The sequence below is a fragment of the Rana temporaria genome, chromosome 2, assembly GCF_905171775.1.
Source record: "Rana temporaria chromosome 2, aRanTem1.1, whole genome shotgun sequence".
NCBI classification, from domain to species: Eukaryota; Metazoa; Chordata; class Amphibia; order Anura; family Ranidae; genus Rana; species Rana temporaria.
Genome location: NC_053490.1, coordinates 414,269,042 through 414,289,600, shown reverse-complemented (window position 1 = coordinate 414,289,600; position 20,559 = coordinate 414,269,042). Strand labels below are relative to the sequence as shown.

At 40.9% G+C, this 20,559-nt stretch overlaps 1 protein-coding gene across 2 annotated transcripts in view; it reads left to right on the top strand.

Annotated features, from left to right (window-relative positions):
• Positions 1–20,559, top strand: part of ASMT (acetylserotonin O-methyltransferase) — a 165,761-nt gene that overhangs the window by 128,444 nt on the left and 16,758 nt on the right. The window contains exons 1-4 of one of the 2 annotated variants that reach the window (XM_040338184.1): positions 2,162–2,627; positions 5,386–5,560; positions 12,950–13,079; positions 18,333–18,401. In XM_040338184.1, the coding sequence (XP_040194118.1) occupies positions 2,523–2,627; positions 5,386–5,560; positions 12,950–13,079; positions 18,333–18,401 (479 nt within the window). In that variant the 5' untranslated portion in view covers positions 2,162–2,522. Of the gene's footprint in view, positions 1–2,161; positions 2,628–5,385; positions 5,561–12,949; positions 13,080–18,332; positions 18,402–20,559 lie in introns of those variants that run through there. The other variant, XM_040338185.1, reaches the window with a different exon arrangement.

Here is a 20,559-nt window from a genome sequence, read left to right as displayed (position 1 = left end):
AAGAAGAAGAAGAAAAAAATAATAATAATATATATATATATATATATATATATATATATATATAAAAAAAATGTTGTAACATGACAAAACGAGGAAAATTTCAAGAGGGTATAAATACTTTTTCAAGATACTGTATATGTGGTTGATTATTGTACGTACTGATAACAGCCTATACTCTGTACATGTTTTATGTCTATATGAACTATGATTCTTTATGCAATGATCTGTACTGATTGTTTTACAATATATTTATATACAGTCCTGATCAAAAGTTTAAGACCACTTGAAAAATGGCAAAAAATCATATTTTACATTGTTGGATCCTAACAAGGTTCCAAGTAGAGCTTCAACATGCAACAAGAAGAAATGAGAGTGAGACAAAACATTTTTTGAGCATTCAATTAATTGAAAATAACGAATAAACTGAAACAGGCTGTTTTTCAGCTTATCAAAAGTTTAGGACCACACCTCCCAAAAAAATCTTAACCCCCCCAAAACAGAAATCCAACTTCCAAACATGAACTCAGTAATGAGTAGCTCCGCCATTATTGTTGATCACTTCAAAAATTTGTTTCGGCATGCTTGATGCAAGCGTTTCCATGAGGTAAGTGGGAACATTTCTCCAAGGGGTGAAGACAGCCGCACGAAGGCCATCTACTGTCTGGAACTGTTGTCCATTTTTGTAAACTTCCCTTGCCATCCATGCCCAAAGGTTCTCAATTGGATTTAGATCAGGGGAACACGCAGGATGGGCCAAAAGAGTGATGTTAGGCCTCGTACACACGATAGGTTAACCAGAGGACAACGGTCTGAGGTTAACCGATGAAGCTGACTGATGGTCCATCACGCCTACACATCATAGGTTAAATAACCGATCATGTCAGAACGCGGTGACGTAAAACACAATGACGTGCTGAAAAAAACGAAGTTCAATGCTTCCAAGCATGTGTCGACTTGATTCTGAGCATGCGTTGATTTTTAACCGATGGTCTTGCCTACTAACGATCGGTTTTGGCCTATCGGTTAGGAATCCATAGGTTAATTTTAAAGCAAGTTGGCTTTTTTTTAACCTATGGTTAAATAACCTATGGGGCCCACACACGATTGGTTTCGACCGATGAAAACGGTCTATCAGACAGTTGTCCTCTGGTTAACCTATCGTGTGTACGAGGCCTGATTCTCCTGGAAGAAGTCCCTTGTCCTGCGGGCATTGTGTACTGTAGCGTTGTCCTGTTGAAAAACGCAGTCGTTACCACACAGACGAGGGCCCTCAGTCATGAGGAATGCTCTCTGCAACATCTGGACATAGCCAGCGGCCGTTTGACGCCCCTGCACTTCCTGAAGCTCCATTGTTCCACTGAAGGAAAAAGCACCCCAGACCATTATAGCGCCCCCTCCACTGTGGCGCGTAGAAAACATCTCAGGTGGGATCTGCTTGTCATGCCAGTAACGTTGGAAACCATCAGGACCATCAAGGTTACATTTTTTCTCATCAGAGAATAAAACTTTCTTCCACCTTTGAATGTCCCATGTTTGGTGCTCTATTGCAAAGTCCAAACGAGCAGTTCTGTGGCGTTCAAGGAGACAAGGTTTTTGAAGATGTTTTTTGTTTTTGAAGCCCTTCAGTCTCAGATGCCATCTGATGGTTATGGGGCTGCAGTCAGCACCAGTAAGGGCCTTCATTTGGGTCGAGGATCGTCCAGTGTCTTGATGAGAGACCCTGCTTATGCAGTTCAGCAACCCGACCATGTTCAAAAAGGGAGAGTTTTTTTGCCTTTGCCATCACAATGTGTGACTACCTGACAGAAAATGACAATGAATCCACATCTTTGCACAGATTTGGCCTTTTAAAGGCATGTGGTCCTAAACTTTTGATCAGCTGAAAAACAGCCTGTTTCAGTTTATTCGTTATTTTCAATTAATTGAATGCTCAAAAAATGTTTTGTCTCACTCTCATTTCTTCTTGTTGCATGTTAAAGCTCTACTTGGAACCTTGTTAAGATCCAACAATGTAAAATATGATTTTTTGCCATTTTTCAAGTGGTCTTAAACTTTTGATCATGACTGTATATCAAATGCCCAATGTCCTTTTTACTGGATGTTTCTAATACAAATTGGCTTTTTGCCTTTAAAGAATACTTTTACATGTGGTTCTGCCTTTAAAGTTCATGAGGGGTCTCCATGTTCCTGCACTCTTTGTTTATTGTCATGTAGGATGTTGGCAGATTTACTTTCACTGCACTCAGCCCCCACACTAAATGTTTGTGGATGAAACACTGCAATTCATGTGATCCTCCAAGTGTGCCCATGTTCCAAAGACTCAAGCTCCTTATCAGACATGTTTTTTTTTTTAAATTATAGGTCAATGCAGCTCATGATAACAACATCTACAGTCTTCACCTCTTAACAGCTCCACCAATTCCAGGAATAAGCTGCCTCCAAAATTAGGTCAGGTGTGAAATCAACTGTCTAAGCCCGGCTTAGTTCTTTATAGTATTATATATGCAGATAGAAAGCAGCTTATGATGACAAACCAAGCCACTGAATATCACACAAACATGAGCTTCTCCGATCTTGACTATCCAAAGCAATTGCTTGATTATAAAGATGGCTTTTTAGCCTCAAAGGTAAGAATATATGTCTAGAATACTATTTTCTTTATATTTAGTATTCCTACTTTTGTTCATTGTTCATTGTTGACTGTTCATTGTTTTTTTGTGACTTTTATTTATACATCCACTGAACAGCTCCATATTTCCTATTCATTTTACAGCAGAAATCATGTGAACATTATTCCCCCTTCTAGAGAACTATTTGCTTAGTCATTGTTTTATCTGATCTAAGTACTGAGGTAATATTAGGTAATAAATATGAGGTATTCCAAAAATATTACTAAATTTGAAATGTATAAACTGGACACAATTCATTAGGGGAAATTCAATAAAGCTGCTGTGCTACTTTTCTGAGTGGATTGCTTTTGTTAATGTGTTGTACCTAATAAAAACAAAAATCTGTGACAATTCTGGTTCTGACGGTGACTTGTGTGCCAAATTTAGGTAGTCCTAATTTGCTCCACTTCTACATTGTGGTGCAATACCTGAGCCAAATTGAAAATAAAATAGGGACAGTTTGAGGGGAATTCAATAAAGCTGCTGCATACCTTTTCTGGCATTTTTCCTTCTTGTTAATCTATTGCAACAAATTTATAAAGCATCTGTGACACTTTTGGTTCTGACAGCAACTTATTTTTTATTTCTTTATTTTCCAAAAATTATGACAAAAAATTCCAGCTTCAAAAAACTCACCATGCCTCTTACTAAATACCTTGGATTATCTACTTTGCAGAAAGGGTTCATTTTGGGGATATTTGTACTGTCCTGAAATTTTTGGGCCTCAAATATTATACAATTATTTGCATTATTTTCACCAAAGAAATGTAGCAGAATAAATGTATGAAGAAAGATTATTTACGACATTTTATAACAGAAACAAAGAAATCAATTTATTTTCCAAGTTTTAAGTCTTTTTTGTTTATTTAGAAAACAATAAAATACCCAGTGGTGGTTAAGTACCACCAAAAGAAAGCTCTAGTTGTGTTAAAAAAATCATTCAAAAGTCATTCAAAGTGTTAAAGTGCCCGGTATTGAAGTGGTTAATAAGGTCTGCATATTCTATGGGCCAAAAGCACACTGAAATCACACCAAGGTAGTACAGAACCTTTTTTTTTAATTATACTGTGCTGAGTCTCATGGGCACAATGTGATTTTCATTGTCATGCAAATCTGTGTGACTAAAGTTGCATCTGAAATTGCACTAATGTGAACAGAGGCTAATAAGGAGCATAACATTGCAAGGAGTGTAATACAACTTACTCTAATTAAAGCATGTACTACTGTGTTTTTGTTTCGTTTTGATTTGTGTACTATTTTCTATACTAAAATAAGTAGACTACCATCGCTGAGCTGTGTTTTTGAGTGTGATTGTCAGGTAGATCCATTAGCTTCCATATCACTTTGCAATGATTATCCAATTACCTGCGAAGGAAAAAAACAAAAACTGTTTGTTTTTTTGCTTGCACATGATTGGATGATGGAATTCAGCACAGATCCCTCACAATCACTAAGCTTAAAGGGGTGGTTCCCCCTAAAACAAATTTCTAACAATACAATCGTAAGACCCGTTACACTGCGGGTAGGCTGGCTTTTGTTTTGTTTTTTTAGTAAATACCTCGATCTCGGCGTTTCGTCCCTTGGCGGTGGGCGTTCCTAGTTGATTGACGTTCCTCCGACGGGCACATACGTGACGTCACGACTTTCCGAAAGAAACCGAACGTCGCTGCGCAGGCGCCGTATAGAGCCGACTCTATACGGCGCCTGCGCAATGACGTTCGGATTCCGTCGGAAAGTCGTGACGCGCAGTATGCGCCCGTCGGAGGAACGTCAATCAACTAGGAACGCCCACCGCCAAGGGACGAAACGCCGATATCGAGGTATGTACTAAAAAAACAAAACAAAAGCCAGCCTACCCGCAGTGTAACGGGTCTTACGAATGTATTGTTAGAAATTTGTTTTAGGGGGAACCACCGCTTTAAGGGAAAATGTCATTGCAAAGTAAACAGTCTATTTTTCTTCACTAACACAAACCCACTGAGCTGGAATAAAATAAGCAGATCAGGAGTTCCAGCATTCTTCGGTCTACCAGCAACTTTTTCAAGGTCAGTGACCCCAAAGGTCAAAGATAGTCAGGCAACTAGCATTTTCACAAGATCATCAAAGGCAGTCACAATCTATATAAGTAGAAATGTCTTTAAAATTGACACTTAGGCCTCGTACACACGATAGGATAGCCAGAGGACAACGGTCTGAAGGACCATTTTCATCAGTCCAAACCGATCGTGTGTAGGCCCCATAGGTTATTTAAACTTAGGTTAAAAAAATGAGAACTTGCTTTAAAATTTAACCTATGGGCTGGTAACCGATAGGTCAAAACCGATCGTTAGTATGCAAAAGCATCAGTTAAAAACCTGCGCATGCTCAGAATAAAGTCGACACATGCTTGGAAGCATTGAACTTCGTTTTTTTCAGAACGTCATTGTGTTTTACGTCACCGCGTTCTGACACGATCGGTTTTTTAACTGATGGTGTGTACGCACGACGGACCATCAGTCAGCCTTATAGGTTAACCTAAGACAACTGTCCTTCAGACCGTTGTCCTCTGGCTATCCTATCGTGTGAACGAGGCCTTAAAGAATGATTCTTGCACATATCATTAATGGCTATTGTATACCATATATTTTCCTTACTTTTTAGAACTGGAATGACAAAAAATAATATATTGTAAATGATTACACCACATATTACTGTATTTGTACTAATTTCCTTTTAGACCATGTTTACTGCATGTGAGCTGGGAATTTTTGACTTACTACATGATGTTGGCGAGCCCTTGTCAGCAGCGGGCATTGCTTCCCATTTGTGTACCAATGTAGATGCTACAGACCGCTTACTCAGTGCCTGTACTGGAATGAAGCTCTTAAAAGTTGAAATGAAAAACGTGGAAGGTAAGATTTATGGATTTACCTTGTTTTTTTGTTTATCAAGCATACTATATATTGGCCTATTATGATTCGTTTTTACAACTACAGTAAAAACTTGGATTGCAAGCATAATTTGTTCCAGAAACATGCTTGAAATCCAAAGCACTTGTATATCAAAGTGAATTTCCATATAAGAAATAATGGAAACTCAAATGATTAGTTCCACAACCATTAATTCATAAGTCCTTCCATTTATAGTCCATATAAAAAGATTATAGCAATGTGACCAGGTTGTGTAACCATAAAATGTCCATCCACAAATGAAAGCCTCCACAAGGGGATTAGAAGCAAAATCCAACAGGAGCTACAGAGTATAACAGAGAAGAGAGGTGCCTTGAAGTGTAGCAATATGTTGCTAAATGTTGTACCTTCATTAATTGTAACCATATTGCTACACTTAGAGGCGCCTCTCTTCTGTACTCAGTTGTGACATGACGCTACTTGTATATCAAGACATCGCTTCCATATCAAGTCAAAATGTATTTAAAAAATTAGCTTGTCTAGCAAAACACTCTCAAACCAAGTTGCTCTCAAACCAAGTGTAGCGCTTGGTTGCTACTAGTAACTAACATCCACCATATCACCCTGCTGCTAGACCTTAATCGGTCACCTCAGAGACAATGAACAGTCATTTGCCTTGTTTTTTTTTTTTTTTTTATTAACTTGGTTGGGGGAAAAGTGAATATTGGATGCCAATATAACATGTTGCTTTGCCATCATATTAAGTAAACATTAGTAAATTGGTTTAGCCTTGAAGAACTGATGTACTTCTAATGCCTCGTACACACGGCCGAGGAACTCGACGTGCCAAACACATCGAGTTCCTCGGCCAGTTCAGCACTGAAGCCGCCGAGGAGCTCGGCGGGACGAGAGCTCCCATAGAACAACGAGGAAATAGAGAACATGTTCTCTATTTCCTCGTCGAGCTCCTCGTCGGCTTCCTCGGCCGAAAGTGTACACACGGCCAGTTTCCTCGGCAGAATTCAGCCAGAAACTCGGTCGGAAGCTGAATTCTGCCGAGGAAACTGGTCGTGTGTACGGGGCCTAACATTTACAGTCTCTTCCCCTGCATAACACGATGCAGACTATTGCTCCTCCTCCTCTGCATTAACTCCTGTAGACTGTTGCTCCCAGGACTTTTCTCCTCCTGCACAAAACTTCCACTGTAAAACTATTAGATCCCATCCCATCATCTTCATTTTGACAAAAGGGGATCACTCTGAATAATCCCAGCTTGCTGGCTGTAATCAGGTGCTGTTACTAGGCCAGAGGTCTGCAGTACCTCTCTCGGCCTAGTAATTTAGTAGCACATGCTGGTTGGTGGACTACTGCTCCGAGCTAGTCCGGCCTTCAAATCCTGCACCCGCAGGCCGCAGAGACTTGACACACTCTCCACAGTCTCTCCTCTGGCCTCGCACCCTGCTCCCCTGGCATGCCTCATCTAGAGCTCCACTGTGGTCCACTCACCGACCTTTTCCTGCTCCGAGTCCATGATGGAGAACTTTAACTGGACATACATTCCAACAGCTTCGCCAGCCCCTCTGTTCCAGGACTCTTCATCTATGACCGTGTAAAGATGAAGACTTCATCCATGACCGTGTAAGGATGAAGCTCCCTCCCAGCTCTCCCGTGCTCCTTTGCGAATGGCGCCCCCCCCCTGATAGGGATGGCCTTCTGCTACTGCCTAGTACTCCATTCTCCACTTCTCCCAGCCGGCAACTCCTCCTCAGTGGCATGTGACCTCAGATTATATAGGGCCTGCCCCCTGAAAATACCAAGTGGGGATTGGTCAGGGCTTCTCACATGAGCTGCCTGCCACTCCAGTCCAAGGCCCTGCCCCTCTTCCAGAACAATCTCCCTGGAAGCAGGGGAGGCTCCTCAGAACTAGAGCACAGGTGGTCACACCCACTGCTACACTAACCACTCCCTGCCCCCAGATTAAAACAAGCAGGCCTAGCATGAAGCATAGGCTTGCCTAAATTTACCTGCACTGACAGTTTCCCTAGCAGAAAATCCTATTCTAGCACCTACCTATGGTAGAGGGTGATACTATGTTACATTATAAGAAACAGTTTATAAAACACACAATTTCAGTAAAAAATTCACCAAAGTATTTTTTTTGCCACATAAATGCAATTTATTACCATGTGACAATACTGAAGAAATTACACGTTGCTACAATGTAAAGTAGTGAGTGTACAGCTTGTATAACAGTGTAAATTGGCTGTCTCCTCAAAATAACTCAACACACAGCCATTAATGTCTAAACCGCTGGCAACAAAAGTAAGTACACCCCTAAGAGAAAATGTCCAAACTGGGCCCAAAGTGTCAATATTTTGTGTAGCCACCATTATTTTCCAGCACTGCCTTTACCCTCTTTGGTAGTTCACCAGAGCTTCACAGGTTGCCACTAGGGATGAGCTTTAAGTTTGAGTCGAACATGAGTTTGACTCAAACCCCCCCACCCGCAGACCCCCACAACCACCGGCAAGGGTTATGGGGATGAAGCCCTTGTCCCCATCAACATGGGGACATCCTCCCCATATTGATGGCATGTGGCCTGGTACAGTTCAGGAGGGGGGGCACTCTCTCGTCCCCCCCCCACCCGCTCTTTTCCTGCAGCCTGCCAGGTTGTGTGCTTGGATAATGGTCTTTTTTTTTGTACCATTTTTTTTTTTTTTTGGTGCGGGGTTCCACTCAGAATGCATACCAGACCTGAAGGGTCTGGTATGGATTTTTGGGGGGGACCCCACGCCATTAAAAAAAAAAATTGGTGCGGGGTTCCCCTTAACCACTTCCCGACCGCCGCATGTACATTTAGGTTGGCAGAATGGCACGTACAGGCACATTGGCGTACCTGTACGTCCCTGCCTTTCCGCGGGTCGGGGGTCCGATCGGGACCCCCCCCGCGACATGCGGCAGTCGGGTTCCCGCGTGGAGCGATCCGGGACGACGGCGCGGCTATTCGTTTATAGCCGCTCCGTCGCGACCGCTCCCCGGAGCTGAAGAACGGGGAGAGCCGTATGTAAACACGGCTTACCCGTGCTTCACTATGGCGGCGTACCGATCGAGTGATCCCTTTTATAGGGAGACTCGATCGATGATGTCAGTCCTACAGCCACACCCCCCTACAGTTGTAAACACACACTAAGTGAACATTAAATCCTACAGCGCCCCCTGTGGTTAACTCCCAAACTGCAACTGTCATTTTCACAATAAACAATGCAATTTAAATGCATTTTTTGCTGTGAAAATGACAATGGTCCCAAAAATGTGTCAAGATTGTCCGAAGTGTCCGCCATAATGTCGCAGTCACGAAAAAAATCGCTGATCGCCGCCATTAGTAGTAAAAAAAAAAAAAAAAAATGCAATAAAACTATCCCCTATTTTGTAAATGCTATAAATTTTGCGCAAACCAACCGATAAACGATTATTGCGATTTTTTTTTACCAAAAATAGGTAGAAGAATATGTATCGGCCTAAACTGAGGAAAAAAATGTTTTTATATATGTTTTTGGGGGATATTTATTATAGCAAAAAGTAAAAAATATTGAATTTTTTTCAAAATTGTCGCTCTATTTTTGTTAGAGGTGATCAAATACCACCAAAAGAAAGCTCTATTTGTGGGGAAAAAAGGACGCCAATTTTGTTTGGGAGCCACGTCGCACGACCGTGCAATTGTCTGTTAAAGCGACGCAGTGCCGAATTGTAAGAACACCTTGGGTCTTTAGGCAGCATATTGGTCCGGTCCTTAAGTGGTTAATATCCATACCAAACCTGAAAGGCATGATATGGACTTTTTTTTTTTTGTTTTTTTTCAATGACTTTCAGGACCCAACAATTCATGAATAGCCACGAGTATTTTTAAATGACTTTTTTTCCTTTATAAATTACATTTTGTGCAGGGACAGTTCTAAACACGGGAAACGTGCGCTACTTTACAGGCATACTATACACACACCCCCCCCCCCTCCCAGGTATGAAATTTAAGCACTATTAAAATCACTGCTCCTGAAAAAACTGCTGTTTTTAAAACTTTTTTTGCATTTATACATGTCCCCTGGGGCAGGACCCTTTTTGTCCTTTTTATGACAATAACTTGCATATTAACCTTTCAAATTAGCACTTTTGATTTTTCATGTTCGTGTCCCATAGACTTTAACAGTGTTCGCGTGTTCGAACAAATTGTTTGCCTGTTTGCATGTTCTGGTGCGAACCGAACAGGGGGGTGTTCAGCTTATCCCTAGTTGCCACTGGCGTCTTCTTCCACTCCTCCATGATGAAATCACTGAGCTGGTGGATGTTAGACACCTTGTGCTCCTCCACCTTCCGTTTGAGGATTCCCCACCGATGCTAAATAGGGTTTAGGTCTGGTGACATGCTTGGCCAGTCCATCACCTTTACCCTAAGCTTCTTTAGAAAAGCAGTCATCATCTTGGAGGTGTGTTTGGGGTCATTATCATGTTGGAATACTGCCCTGCGGCCTAGTCTTCGAAGGGAGTATTCAGTATGTCACAGAACATGTTGGCATTCATAGTTCCCTCAATGTACTTGAGCTCCCCAGTGCCGGCTGCACTCATTCAGCCCCAGACCATGACACTTCCACCACCATGCTTGACTGTAGGCAAGACACACTTGTCTTTGTACTCCTCACCTGGTTGCCGCCACACACACTTGACACCATCTAAACCAAATAAGTTTATCTTGGTCTCATCAGACCACAGGACATGGTTCCAGTAATCCATGTCCTTAGTCTGCGTGTCTTCAGCAAACGGTTTGTGGGTTTTCCTGTGCATCATCTTTAGAAGAGGCTTCCTTCTGGGATGACAGCCATGCAGACCAATTTGATGATGTGTACGGTGTATGGTCTGAGCACTGACAGGCTGACCCCCCACCCTCTGCAACAATGCTGGAACCACTCGTGTCTATTTCCCAAAGACAACCTCTGGATATGATGTTGAGCACGTGCACTCAACTTCTTGGTCAACCAAGGCAAGGTCTGTTCTGAGTGGAACCTGTCCTGTTAAACCACTGTATGGTCTTAGCCACCATTCTGCAACTAAGTTCCAGGGTCTTCGCAATCTTCTTATAGCCTAGGCCATCTTTATGTAGAGCAACAATTCTTTTTTTCAGATCCTCAGAGAGTTCTTTGCCATGAGGTGCCATGTTGAACTTCCAGTGACCAGTATGAGAGAGTGAAAGAGATAACACCAAATTTAACATACCTGCTCCCCATTCATTGTAGCAAAGTGTCATTTCTTCAGTGTTATCACATGAAAAGATATAATAAAATATTTACAAAAATGTGAGGGGTGTACTCACTTTTGTGAGATACTGTGTGTCTGGACTTTGACTTTAATCTGACTGCAACTAAAACTATTATACAGTAAAACCTTGGATTGCGAGCATAATTTGTTCCAGAAACATTCTTGTAATCCAAAGCACTTGTATATCAAAGCAGATTTCCCCATAAGAAATAATGGAAACTCAAATGACTCGTTTCACAACCATTTATTCATAAGTCCTTCAGTTTATAGTCAATATTAGAAGATTATAGCCATGTTATAGGTTGTGTAACCATAAAATGTCCATCCACAAATGGAAGCCTCCACAAGGGGATTAGAAGCAATATCCAGCAGGAGCTATAGAGTATAAAAGAGAAGAGAGGCGCGTCTAAATGTAGCATTATGGTTACATTTAATGAAGGTACAACATTTAGCAACTCACATGGTTGATAATTAAAAGAGACACATGGCACAGGCATCCGGGGTAAAGTTGTCCACATAGACCATCCCCTGCACCACCGACTCTCACCGCTGTCAGTCTGCAGTCGTGACCGGGAAGACTACCCTACAGTAAAGCGATTTAAAAGCGTGTCTTGAACCGCTTGTGGAGCGCAGCGTGGAAAGAACAACGTTGATGGTGGTGAGGAGGATGGTCTATGTGGACAGCTTTACCCCAGATGCCTGCCTATTTAGATGTGCCTGTTTTAATCATCAACCATGTGAGTTGGTAAATGTTGTACCTTCATTAACCACTTAAGGACCTTGGCTGTTTTTCAGATTTGGCATTTACAAGGCTAAAACATTTTTTTTTCTCGAAAATTACTTAAAACCCCTAAACATTATATATATTTTTTTCTAACACCCTAGAGAATAAAATGGCGGTCATTGCAATACTTTTTGTCACACCGTATTTGCGCAGCGGTCTTACAAGCGCACTTTTTTTGGAAAAAAATCACTTTTTTTTATTAAAAAATAAGACAACAGTAAAGTTAGCCCAATTGTTTTATATATTGTGAAAGATAATGTTACGCCGAGTAAAATGATACCCAACATGTCACGCTTCAAAATTGCACCCGCTCTTGGAATGGCGTCAACCTTTTACCCTTAAAAAACTCCATAGGCGATGTTTAAAAAATTCTATAGGTTGCATCTTTTGAGCTACAGAGGAGGTCTAGGGCTAGAATTGTTGCTCTCGCTCTAACCATTGCGGTGAATTTTTTTTTTTAATTCTTATTTAGTTTTATTTATTTTATTAATTTTTACACTGAAAAAAAAATTGATCACTTTTATTCCAATTACAAGGACTGTAAACATCCCTTGTAATAGAAAAAAACATGACAGGTCCTCTTAAATATGATATCTGGGTCAAAAAGACCTCAGATCTCATAGTTAGACTTAAATGCAAAAAAAAAAAAAATATATTGCTTTAGGAAGCATGGGCGGAAGTGATGTTTTGACGTCACTTCCGCCCCCGTTATGCTACGGGGATGGGTGGGGGCCATCTTGTCCTCACTCGTATACCAGCCGACCAGGGGACAGCACCCGATCGCCTCCACCGCTACTGACGGCTCCTGTAAGCGGCGGAGGGCGCGGGAGAGCGGCGGGAGGGGGGCCCTCTCCCACCACTGATAACGGTGATCTCATGGTGAATCCGCCACGGAGACCACCGTTATCGCTTACAGGACTGCTCACAGTAAAGATGGATATCTCGGTTGTGGCAGCAGCTGCTGTCGTTACAGAGATATCCATCTTTAAAGTACCGACGTATATGTACATGAGCGGGTTCTTAAGTGGTTAAATGTAACCATATTGCTACACTTAGAGGCGTCTCTCTTCTCTTTTATACTCAGTTGTGACATGACGCTACTCTTACTGTATATCAAGACATCGCTTGTATATCAAGTCAAAATTTTGTAAGAAATGTTGCTTGTCTTGCAAAACGCTCTCAAACCAGGTTACTCTCAAACCGAAGTTTCACTGTATTTGCAGATATTTAGCTTCATGTATGACATGCCTGATAATTGTTTTTTAAAGAATTAACACTTTGTTTTATTTATTTTATTTCTAGCATATTATTCTAACACAGATGTTTCTTCAGTATATCTGATCAAATCAAGTAAAAAGTCCCTATATCATATGATGATGTACTACTCTAACACCATATATACATGCTGGCAATTCCTACCTCAAGCTATAAGGTATAGTCTTGAAAGTGAATGTGTAGTCATTTCAACGGGTTAAGGTATAGCTTGTTGATAAATATGTATTGTACATGTGGAGCTATAATTTCTCATTATATACAAGGTAGAGGCTGAGGGAAGCCCATTACTGCTATTTAAAATGCCACACAATGCTGACATTACTCTTCATTAACAGCTTGATTCAACCAGAACAAACACATGGAGAGTCCCTGCCTATTGACTGCCCCTCTCTGAGGCATTTAATATTTCCAGGCTTAATCCTAGAGATGGTCTATCTCTATGATTAAGGCTCCATTCACATATATGCAAATTGGATACGTTTTGAACCACATCCAATTCACGTGACATGTGAATCAAAGTGGCTTTCTTTGGAGCTGATTGATATGTATTCAGCCCCCCTGACTCAATACTTTGTAGAACCACCTTTCGGTGCAATTACAGCTGCAAGTCTTCTTGGGTATGTCTCTACCAGCTTTGCACATCTAGAGATTGAAATTTTCCCCCATTCTTCTTTTAAATTAGCAAATTGCAAATTAGCTTAAGCTCTCTCAGATTGGATGGTGAGCATCTGTGAACAGCAATTTTCAAGTCTTGCCAAAGACTTTGACTGGACCATTCTAACAGATGAATACGTTTTCATCTAAACCATTCCATTGTAGCTCTAGCTGTATGTTTAGGGTCGTTGTCCTACTGGAAGGTGATCCTCCGCCCCAGTCTCAAGTCTTTTGCAGACTCTAACATGTTTTCTTCCAAGATTGCCCTGTATTTGGCTACAATCATCTTCCCATCAACCCTGACCAGCTTCCCTGTCCCTGCTGAAGAAAAGTATCCCCACAACACGATGCTGCTACCACTATATTTAATGGTGGGAATGGTGTGTTCAGGGTGATGTGCAGTGTTAGTTTTCCTCCCACACAAAGTGATTTGCTTTTAGGCCAAAAAGTTAAATTTTAGTCTAATCTGACCAGATCACCTTCTTCCACATGTTTGTTGTGTTCCCCACATGGCTTCTCGAAAACTGCAATGGCTTTCTTTCAACAATGGCTTTCTTCTTGCCACTCTTCCATAAAGGCCAGATTTGTGGAGTGCATAACTAATAGTTGTCCTGTGGACAGATTCTCCCACCCGAGCTGTGGATCTTTGCATCTCCTCCAGAGTTACCATGGGCCTCTTGGCTGCTTCTCTGATTGATGCTCTTCTTGCCTGGCCTGTCAGTTTAGGTGGACGGCCATGTCTTGGTAGGTTTGCAGTTATGTCACACTCTGATGTACTGAACAGAACAGTGCCAAGAGAGATGTTCAACGCTTAGGATATTTTTTAATAACCTAACCCTGCTTCAAACTTCTCCACAACTTTATCCCTGACTTGTCTGGTGTTTTCCTTGGCCTTTATTTATTCACCAACGTACACTAACAAACCACTGAGGGCTTCACAGAACAGCTGTATTTATACTGGGATTAAATTACACACAGATATAGTCTATGTACTAATTAGGTGACTTCTGAAGGCAATTGATTCCACAAAATTGTAGTTAGGGGTATTCGAGTAAAGGGTGCTAAATACAAATGCACGCCACACTTTTTACATATTAATTTGTAAAAAAAATTGAAAACCATTTATCATTTCCCTTCCACTTCACAATTATGTGCCACTTTGTGTTGCTCTATTACATAAAATCACAATAAAATACATTTACGTTTTCATGACAAAATGTGGAAAATTTCAAGCGGTGTGAATTTTTTAAGGCACTGTAGTTTTGTAAAGAATAAAGAAAAGGTGGTAAAACAAATATCTTTGCTGATTAAATCATTGTGGGGTAATCACCTTAAAGCGGTGGTTCACCCTGCAGAACAACATTGTAGCATACAATTCGGCATTGTAGCGCGAGCTACAGTATGCCGGTCTTAATTTTTTTATCGCCGTACTCACAGTGTAATCGTACATAGTAGATTCCGTCTGCCGCGGGGAATGGGCGTTCCTTTCAAGAGGGAGGGTGATTGACGGCCGGCTCTGGCGCGTCACGCTCCCCGAAGACAGCCGGAGTAGGTCTCGGCTCTTCACGGCGCCTGCGCACAGACTATGCGCAGGCGCCGTGAAGAGCCAAGCCTATTTCGGCTATTTCCGGAGAAGCGTGACGCGCCAGAGCCGGCCGTCAATCACCTTCCGTCTGGATTGGAACGCCCATTCCCCGTGGGCAGTCGGAATCTACGATGTACGATTACACTGTGAGTACGGCGATAAAAAAATTAAGACCGGCATACTGTAGCTCGCGCTACAATGCCGAATTTTAGGCTAGAAGAAAAAAAAAATTTTTTTTATTTTATAGGGTGAACCCCCGCTTTAAGCACTCGGTATTAGAATATAAGGTAAAAAACTGAATACTGAAAGAAATCAAAAGTAAAGCACATTACGTAATTAATACAAAGTACCAAATTATTGTATGTATATATTATATGGCGTTTTGGATAGCTATGCTTTAAGGAAATTAAATTCTTCTTAATTACGGTAATGTACAGCTCTTTAAAAGATATGTAAGTGGAAGTTAAGAATAAGGGGTGTATTTATAAAAAAAAAAAAAAAAAAATCCCACAGCTATTCACTATTCATCCTGTGAAACTGTATGCACATTCTGTCCATGCAATTGGGGGTAAAATCAAATGTTAGTAAGCTATTATCGCTTCAGGGCAATTAATTGTTCTTTAGTCATACAGAATAGAGTTAATCAGAAAAATACAGCATTATGGTCACTAAATGGAGCTGATAATAATTTCATAAAAACAAATTACTTATGGCCATGGCTATACTCAACCTCCTAAAACCATTAGCTGTGACTAGGCAACAATTCAAACTTCTGCAGGTCACCACCGCCACAAATCAAATTATAGCCAAGGCATGGGAAACCCCTCACCTTAGCATTAACTAAGAGTAGAATAACCAGTGCCATGATACATGGCAAGGTTGAAGCAATCCTGGTAGATACTAGGGTAAGAAAATATGAGAGCCTGAGGAAACCCTAGGTTGATCATTACCTCCCTGTTGACTTTGACAACACACTACTATCACCCTGACTAATAGTTAGTTAGATTCCCCCCTTCGGGACTATCCACAATCCCTCCTCCTTTCCTCCTCCCCCCCCCCCCGGGCCAGCCCTAGTCCCTGCTTGCCTTTCTGATTCTCCCCTTTCTCTCTCCTTATGCCCTGTTTACACACTATTTATTTTTCTTTCTTACAGCCTCCTTCTTCCCACTAGTTTCTATTTACTAGGGGTCTATCCTACTAGTATGGGCCCACTAGCATTCACAAACTTAACAAGATACCATTCACAACATTTTTGCAGGACCTATAGTCCTACCTAAGTGTGGTAATCACCTCCCCTTTTCTTCCATTTTAATCACCTGAGCCCCTGGTGCCCTCATTCTTGGTTCGCACTCCCTTGAGCCTTAAAGCGGTAGTTCACCCTCCTTCACCCCATTATTCCATTACTTTCGGCATAGTAGCGCGAGCTACGGTATGCCGGTCTTAAATTTTTAATCCCCGTACTCACTGTGCTATTGTTGATTGAAGAATCCGACTCCCGCGGGGAATGGGCGTGCCTATGGAGAGGGAGGATGATTGACGGCCGGCTCTGGCACGTCACGCTCCCCGAAGACAGCCGGAGTAGGTCTCGGCTATTCACAGCGCCTGCGCACAGGCTATGCGCAGGCGCCGTGAATAGCCAAGCCTATTTCGGCTATTTCCGGAGAAGCGTGACGTGCCAGGGCCGGCCGTCAATCACCTTCTCTCACCATAGGAACGCCCATTCCCCGGATTCTTCAATCAACGATAGCACGGTGAGTACGGGCATAAAAAATGTAAGACCGGCATACCGTAGCTCGCGCTACGATGCCGAATTTAATTGTCTAATAAAAAAAAACTTTTTTTTTTTTTTTAACAGGGCGAACCCCCGCTTTAAGTTATAGGATGTTACACTGTTAACTATAACCTTTTGGATCTGTATGAAGTATAATGTTTGATAGTCCTCCTGTATGTATCCCTTCACTTACTCTATCTCTATATGGACTGTGTCCCTGTCAGCGCACAATATTATTGTACATCCTGTCTTACCCCCTCTATCATTGGGATTTTTCCTTTTTAGTTCCTTACCTCTGTATACTTATTCTATTCTTCAATAAAATGTTTGAACAAAGAAAAACAAATTAAGTATTTACAATGATTGCCAGCTCCATCTAGTGGCCATAATGTTGTATTTTCCTGATTCTCTCCATGGAAAACATTTGTTTTGCCCCATTTGCACAAAATTAATGCACACGATAACTACTGCATCTCTGTGAATTTTTTTATAACTCTATCCCAAATGCCGCGTACACACGATCAGTCCATCCGATGAGAACGGACCAGTGGACCGTTTTCATCGGTTAACCGATGAAGCTGACTGATGGTCCGTTGCGCCTACACACCATCGGTTAAAAAAATTATCGTGTCAGAACACGATGAAGTAAAACACGACGTGCTAAAAAAAACGAAGTTCAATGCTTCCAAGCATGCGTCGACTTGATTCTGAAATTGGTTAAATTTAAAACAAGTTGGCTTTTTTTTAACCGCTAGCCCACACACGATCGGTTTTTCCATCAGACCATTCTCATCGGTTTAACCGATCGTGTGAACGCGGCATAAGGCTTTATTCAGATTTGGACACTGAAAACCAAGATTTTTAAAAGGTAGCTTCAGTGCAAGAACAAGATATCCCTGCAAGCCTTCTATCCCAATACTTTATGTAAATTGTATTCAAACTGCCAGATGCAAGAGTTTGCTAGAGCACCATCACAGCGTACACAGATCTGAAATGTACCATTGGCTTTATTATTAGAGAACTGTTCTCTCTGTTCATATGCACTGTGTTGGTGTAGTAGACACAATGCAATCTGAACAATCCAGAGTGTGACTATTACTACAGTCTATGAAGACGATAAAACATCAGTTTGAAGTTCAAAAAAAAAATACAGAATTCTGTATTTAAGTTTTATAACTTTCTTTAAATATAATGGGATAAACTTGGATATGCTTATTGGATTATTTTTTTTCCAAAATAAACGAACAAAGCTATTCATTGGTTTAGGTACACAAAAAATACACAATATGTTTAAAACGTTAGAGATTCTAGATGAATGAACATAAATATAGGAAGTTTATATATATGCTAAACCAACTATTACAGTATATTATCAAAAAATGTTGATTCTTCTATCTCAGGGAAGGAAAAAGCCAGTATGAAAGAGCTTTTGGAGTCTCTTCAAAGGACTTGTTCGAAGCGGTTTACAGGTAATGTGGTTATCAGAATTTGAATCAAGTAACAATCTCACACTTCCATGCTGAATATTGTCCTTCAAACTCAGACTGCATTAATTTACTCAATCTTTCAAGGTTCTATGAATGTGTTTTTGCAATGTTTTCTTATGTAAATTTACAATTTGCATTATAAAGCAGTAAATGTCTATAATATACGTGTTTGGGGAATTTTTTAATAACACAAGTAAGCAGAGCATTTAAAATCTCCAACAACAGACTTTGTAAACTGTTCAGACACTTTGTCCCAACAGAAATAATGTGGGGGGAGGTAGTGTCAATTAACAATCAACAGTCGCTAAAGTTTAGGTCACATAGTAGTCCAAGGGCAGTGAAATTGAACCTGTACAGCTTTCCTGTGATATTGCGTCCCCTGATCTATCATATAGCCTAGTGCGTCTGTTACCCAATCTTTGTCCCATTGAAATTTATTAAGTGGCCCTTTGGGACTTCGGCAAACATCATTGTATATTTTGGTGCTTACTTAACCACTTAAGCACCGAAAGATTTGCCCTCTAATGATCAGACCATTTTTTGTGATGTGGCACTGCGTCGCTTTAACTGACAATTGTGCAGTTGTGCAACGTTGTACCCAAACAAAATTGACGCCCTTTTTCCCCCACAAATAGAGCTTTTGTTTGGTGTTTTTTTATTGTCGGTGAGTGATCACTATTGTCGATGAGTGATCTCGATCATAAGTACTGACGGATTATTCACTTGGTGTGGTGGTAGTTTACAAGAAGAGGAAAAGCACATTATGAAGTTGCACTTCATGCATGGAATTGGACATATATGTGATTTAATTTGAACGATTGGACTATTGAGAGGAATTTGACACATTATAGGTATACCCCACTTTTAAGTACATAATGGGGTTTATTTTCTAAAGCTGAAAAGTGCAAAATCAGGTTCATGTCTGCACAGAAACCAATGAGCTTCCAGGTTTTATTACCAGGCTTAATTTAACAAGCTGGGATTAGAAGCTGATTCGTTTATATGCAGAAGTGAGCCTGATTTTGCACTTTCCATCTTTAGTAAATAAACACCATTGTGTACTTAAAAGTGGGGTATGCCTGTAATGAGTTTGAAGATTTTTGGGGTTTTTGTTTTTCGTGTTTACTTTTGAACTTATTTTTTCACAGATCACACACTTGAATGTGAGACTATTACAATTTTTTCACGTTATCCAAATCTAAATGATCCCTTACCAATCATAATTCCCGCTCACATTTAACCCTTACCCTAACCCTGATTTTTTTTTTATATATTTACCTTTTCCTCTCAGAACTTTTTTTCTGTCACTATCATCCCCGGTGTCATTCAACCAATGTCCTCTGAGCCCAAATATACCTGGACTTTCCCCAGCCTTTTACTGGACAGTGAAATGAAAATCAGCACAGTGATAAGCTCTCTACTTTTTCTTCCTTTAAATAAATGAACTGTTTGGCTGATTGTGCTGCCTTTTCCTCTTACACTCCAGTTCTTATAGGCAAGGAGTGGAAGAGGATGATATGAGGTCAGATTCAGGTACTTACACTGCTTGCATTTAAAAACATTTTTGTTTACTGATGTATCTGTCAGTGATTTTGAAGTTTCTCTTAAAATTCAGCTTTAACACAAATTGTACACCAACATTTAACCCTTAATCTTGCTCTGACATAATCTTGAAAATAACACTTCACTTTGACTCCTAAACCTAAACTAAGCTGATGAAAACGTATCCCTAAATCTAGCTCCAACCTCAAACTTACTCTCTACATCAGGGGTCTCAAACTGGCGGCCCTCCAGATGTTGCGAAACTACAAGTCCCATGATGCATTGCAAGGCTGACAGTTACTAGCATGTCTCCCACAGGCAGAGGCATGATTGGAATTGTAGTTTCGCAACAGCTGGAGGGCCGCCAGTTTGAGAGCCCTGCTCTACATTAACCTTTAGCAATACATTAATACCTTTTAAATCCATTCTTATCTTGACCTGCAAAAATCTTAATGATAATCTTTACTAGGAACTGTGATGATCCACTGGGTTATTGGTTCTGCACTGGATTTGAAAGAGGTTACATATCTGATGGGTTTACAGGCATGGATAAAGTGGGTTGTGTATAGTACAACAGATAGTTTCTACATCAACCGGT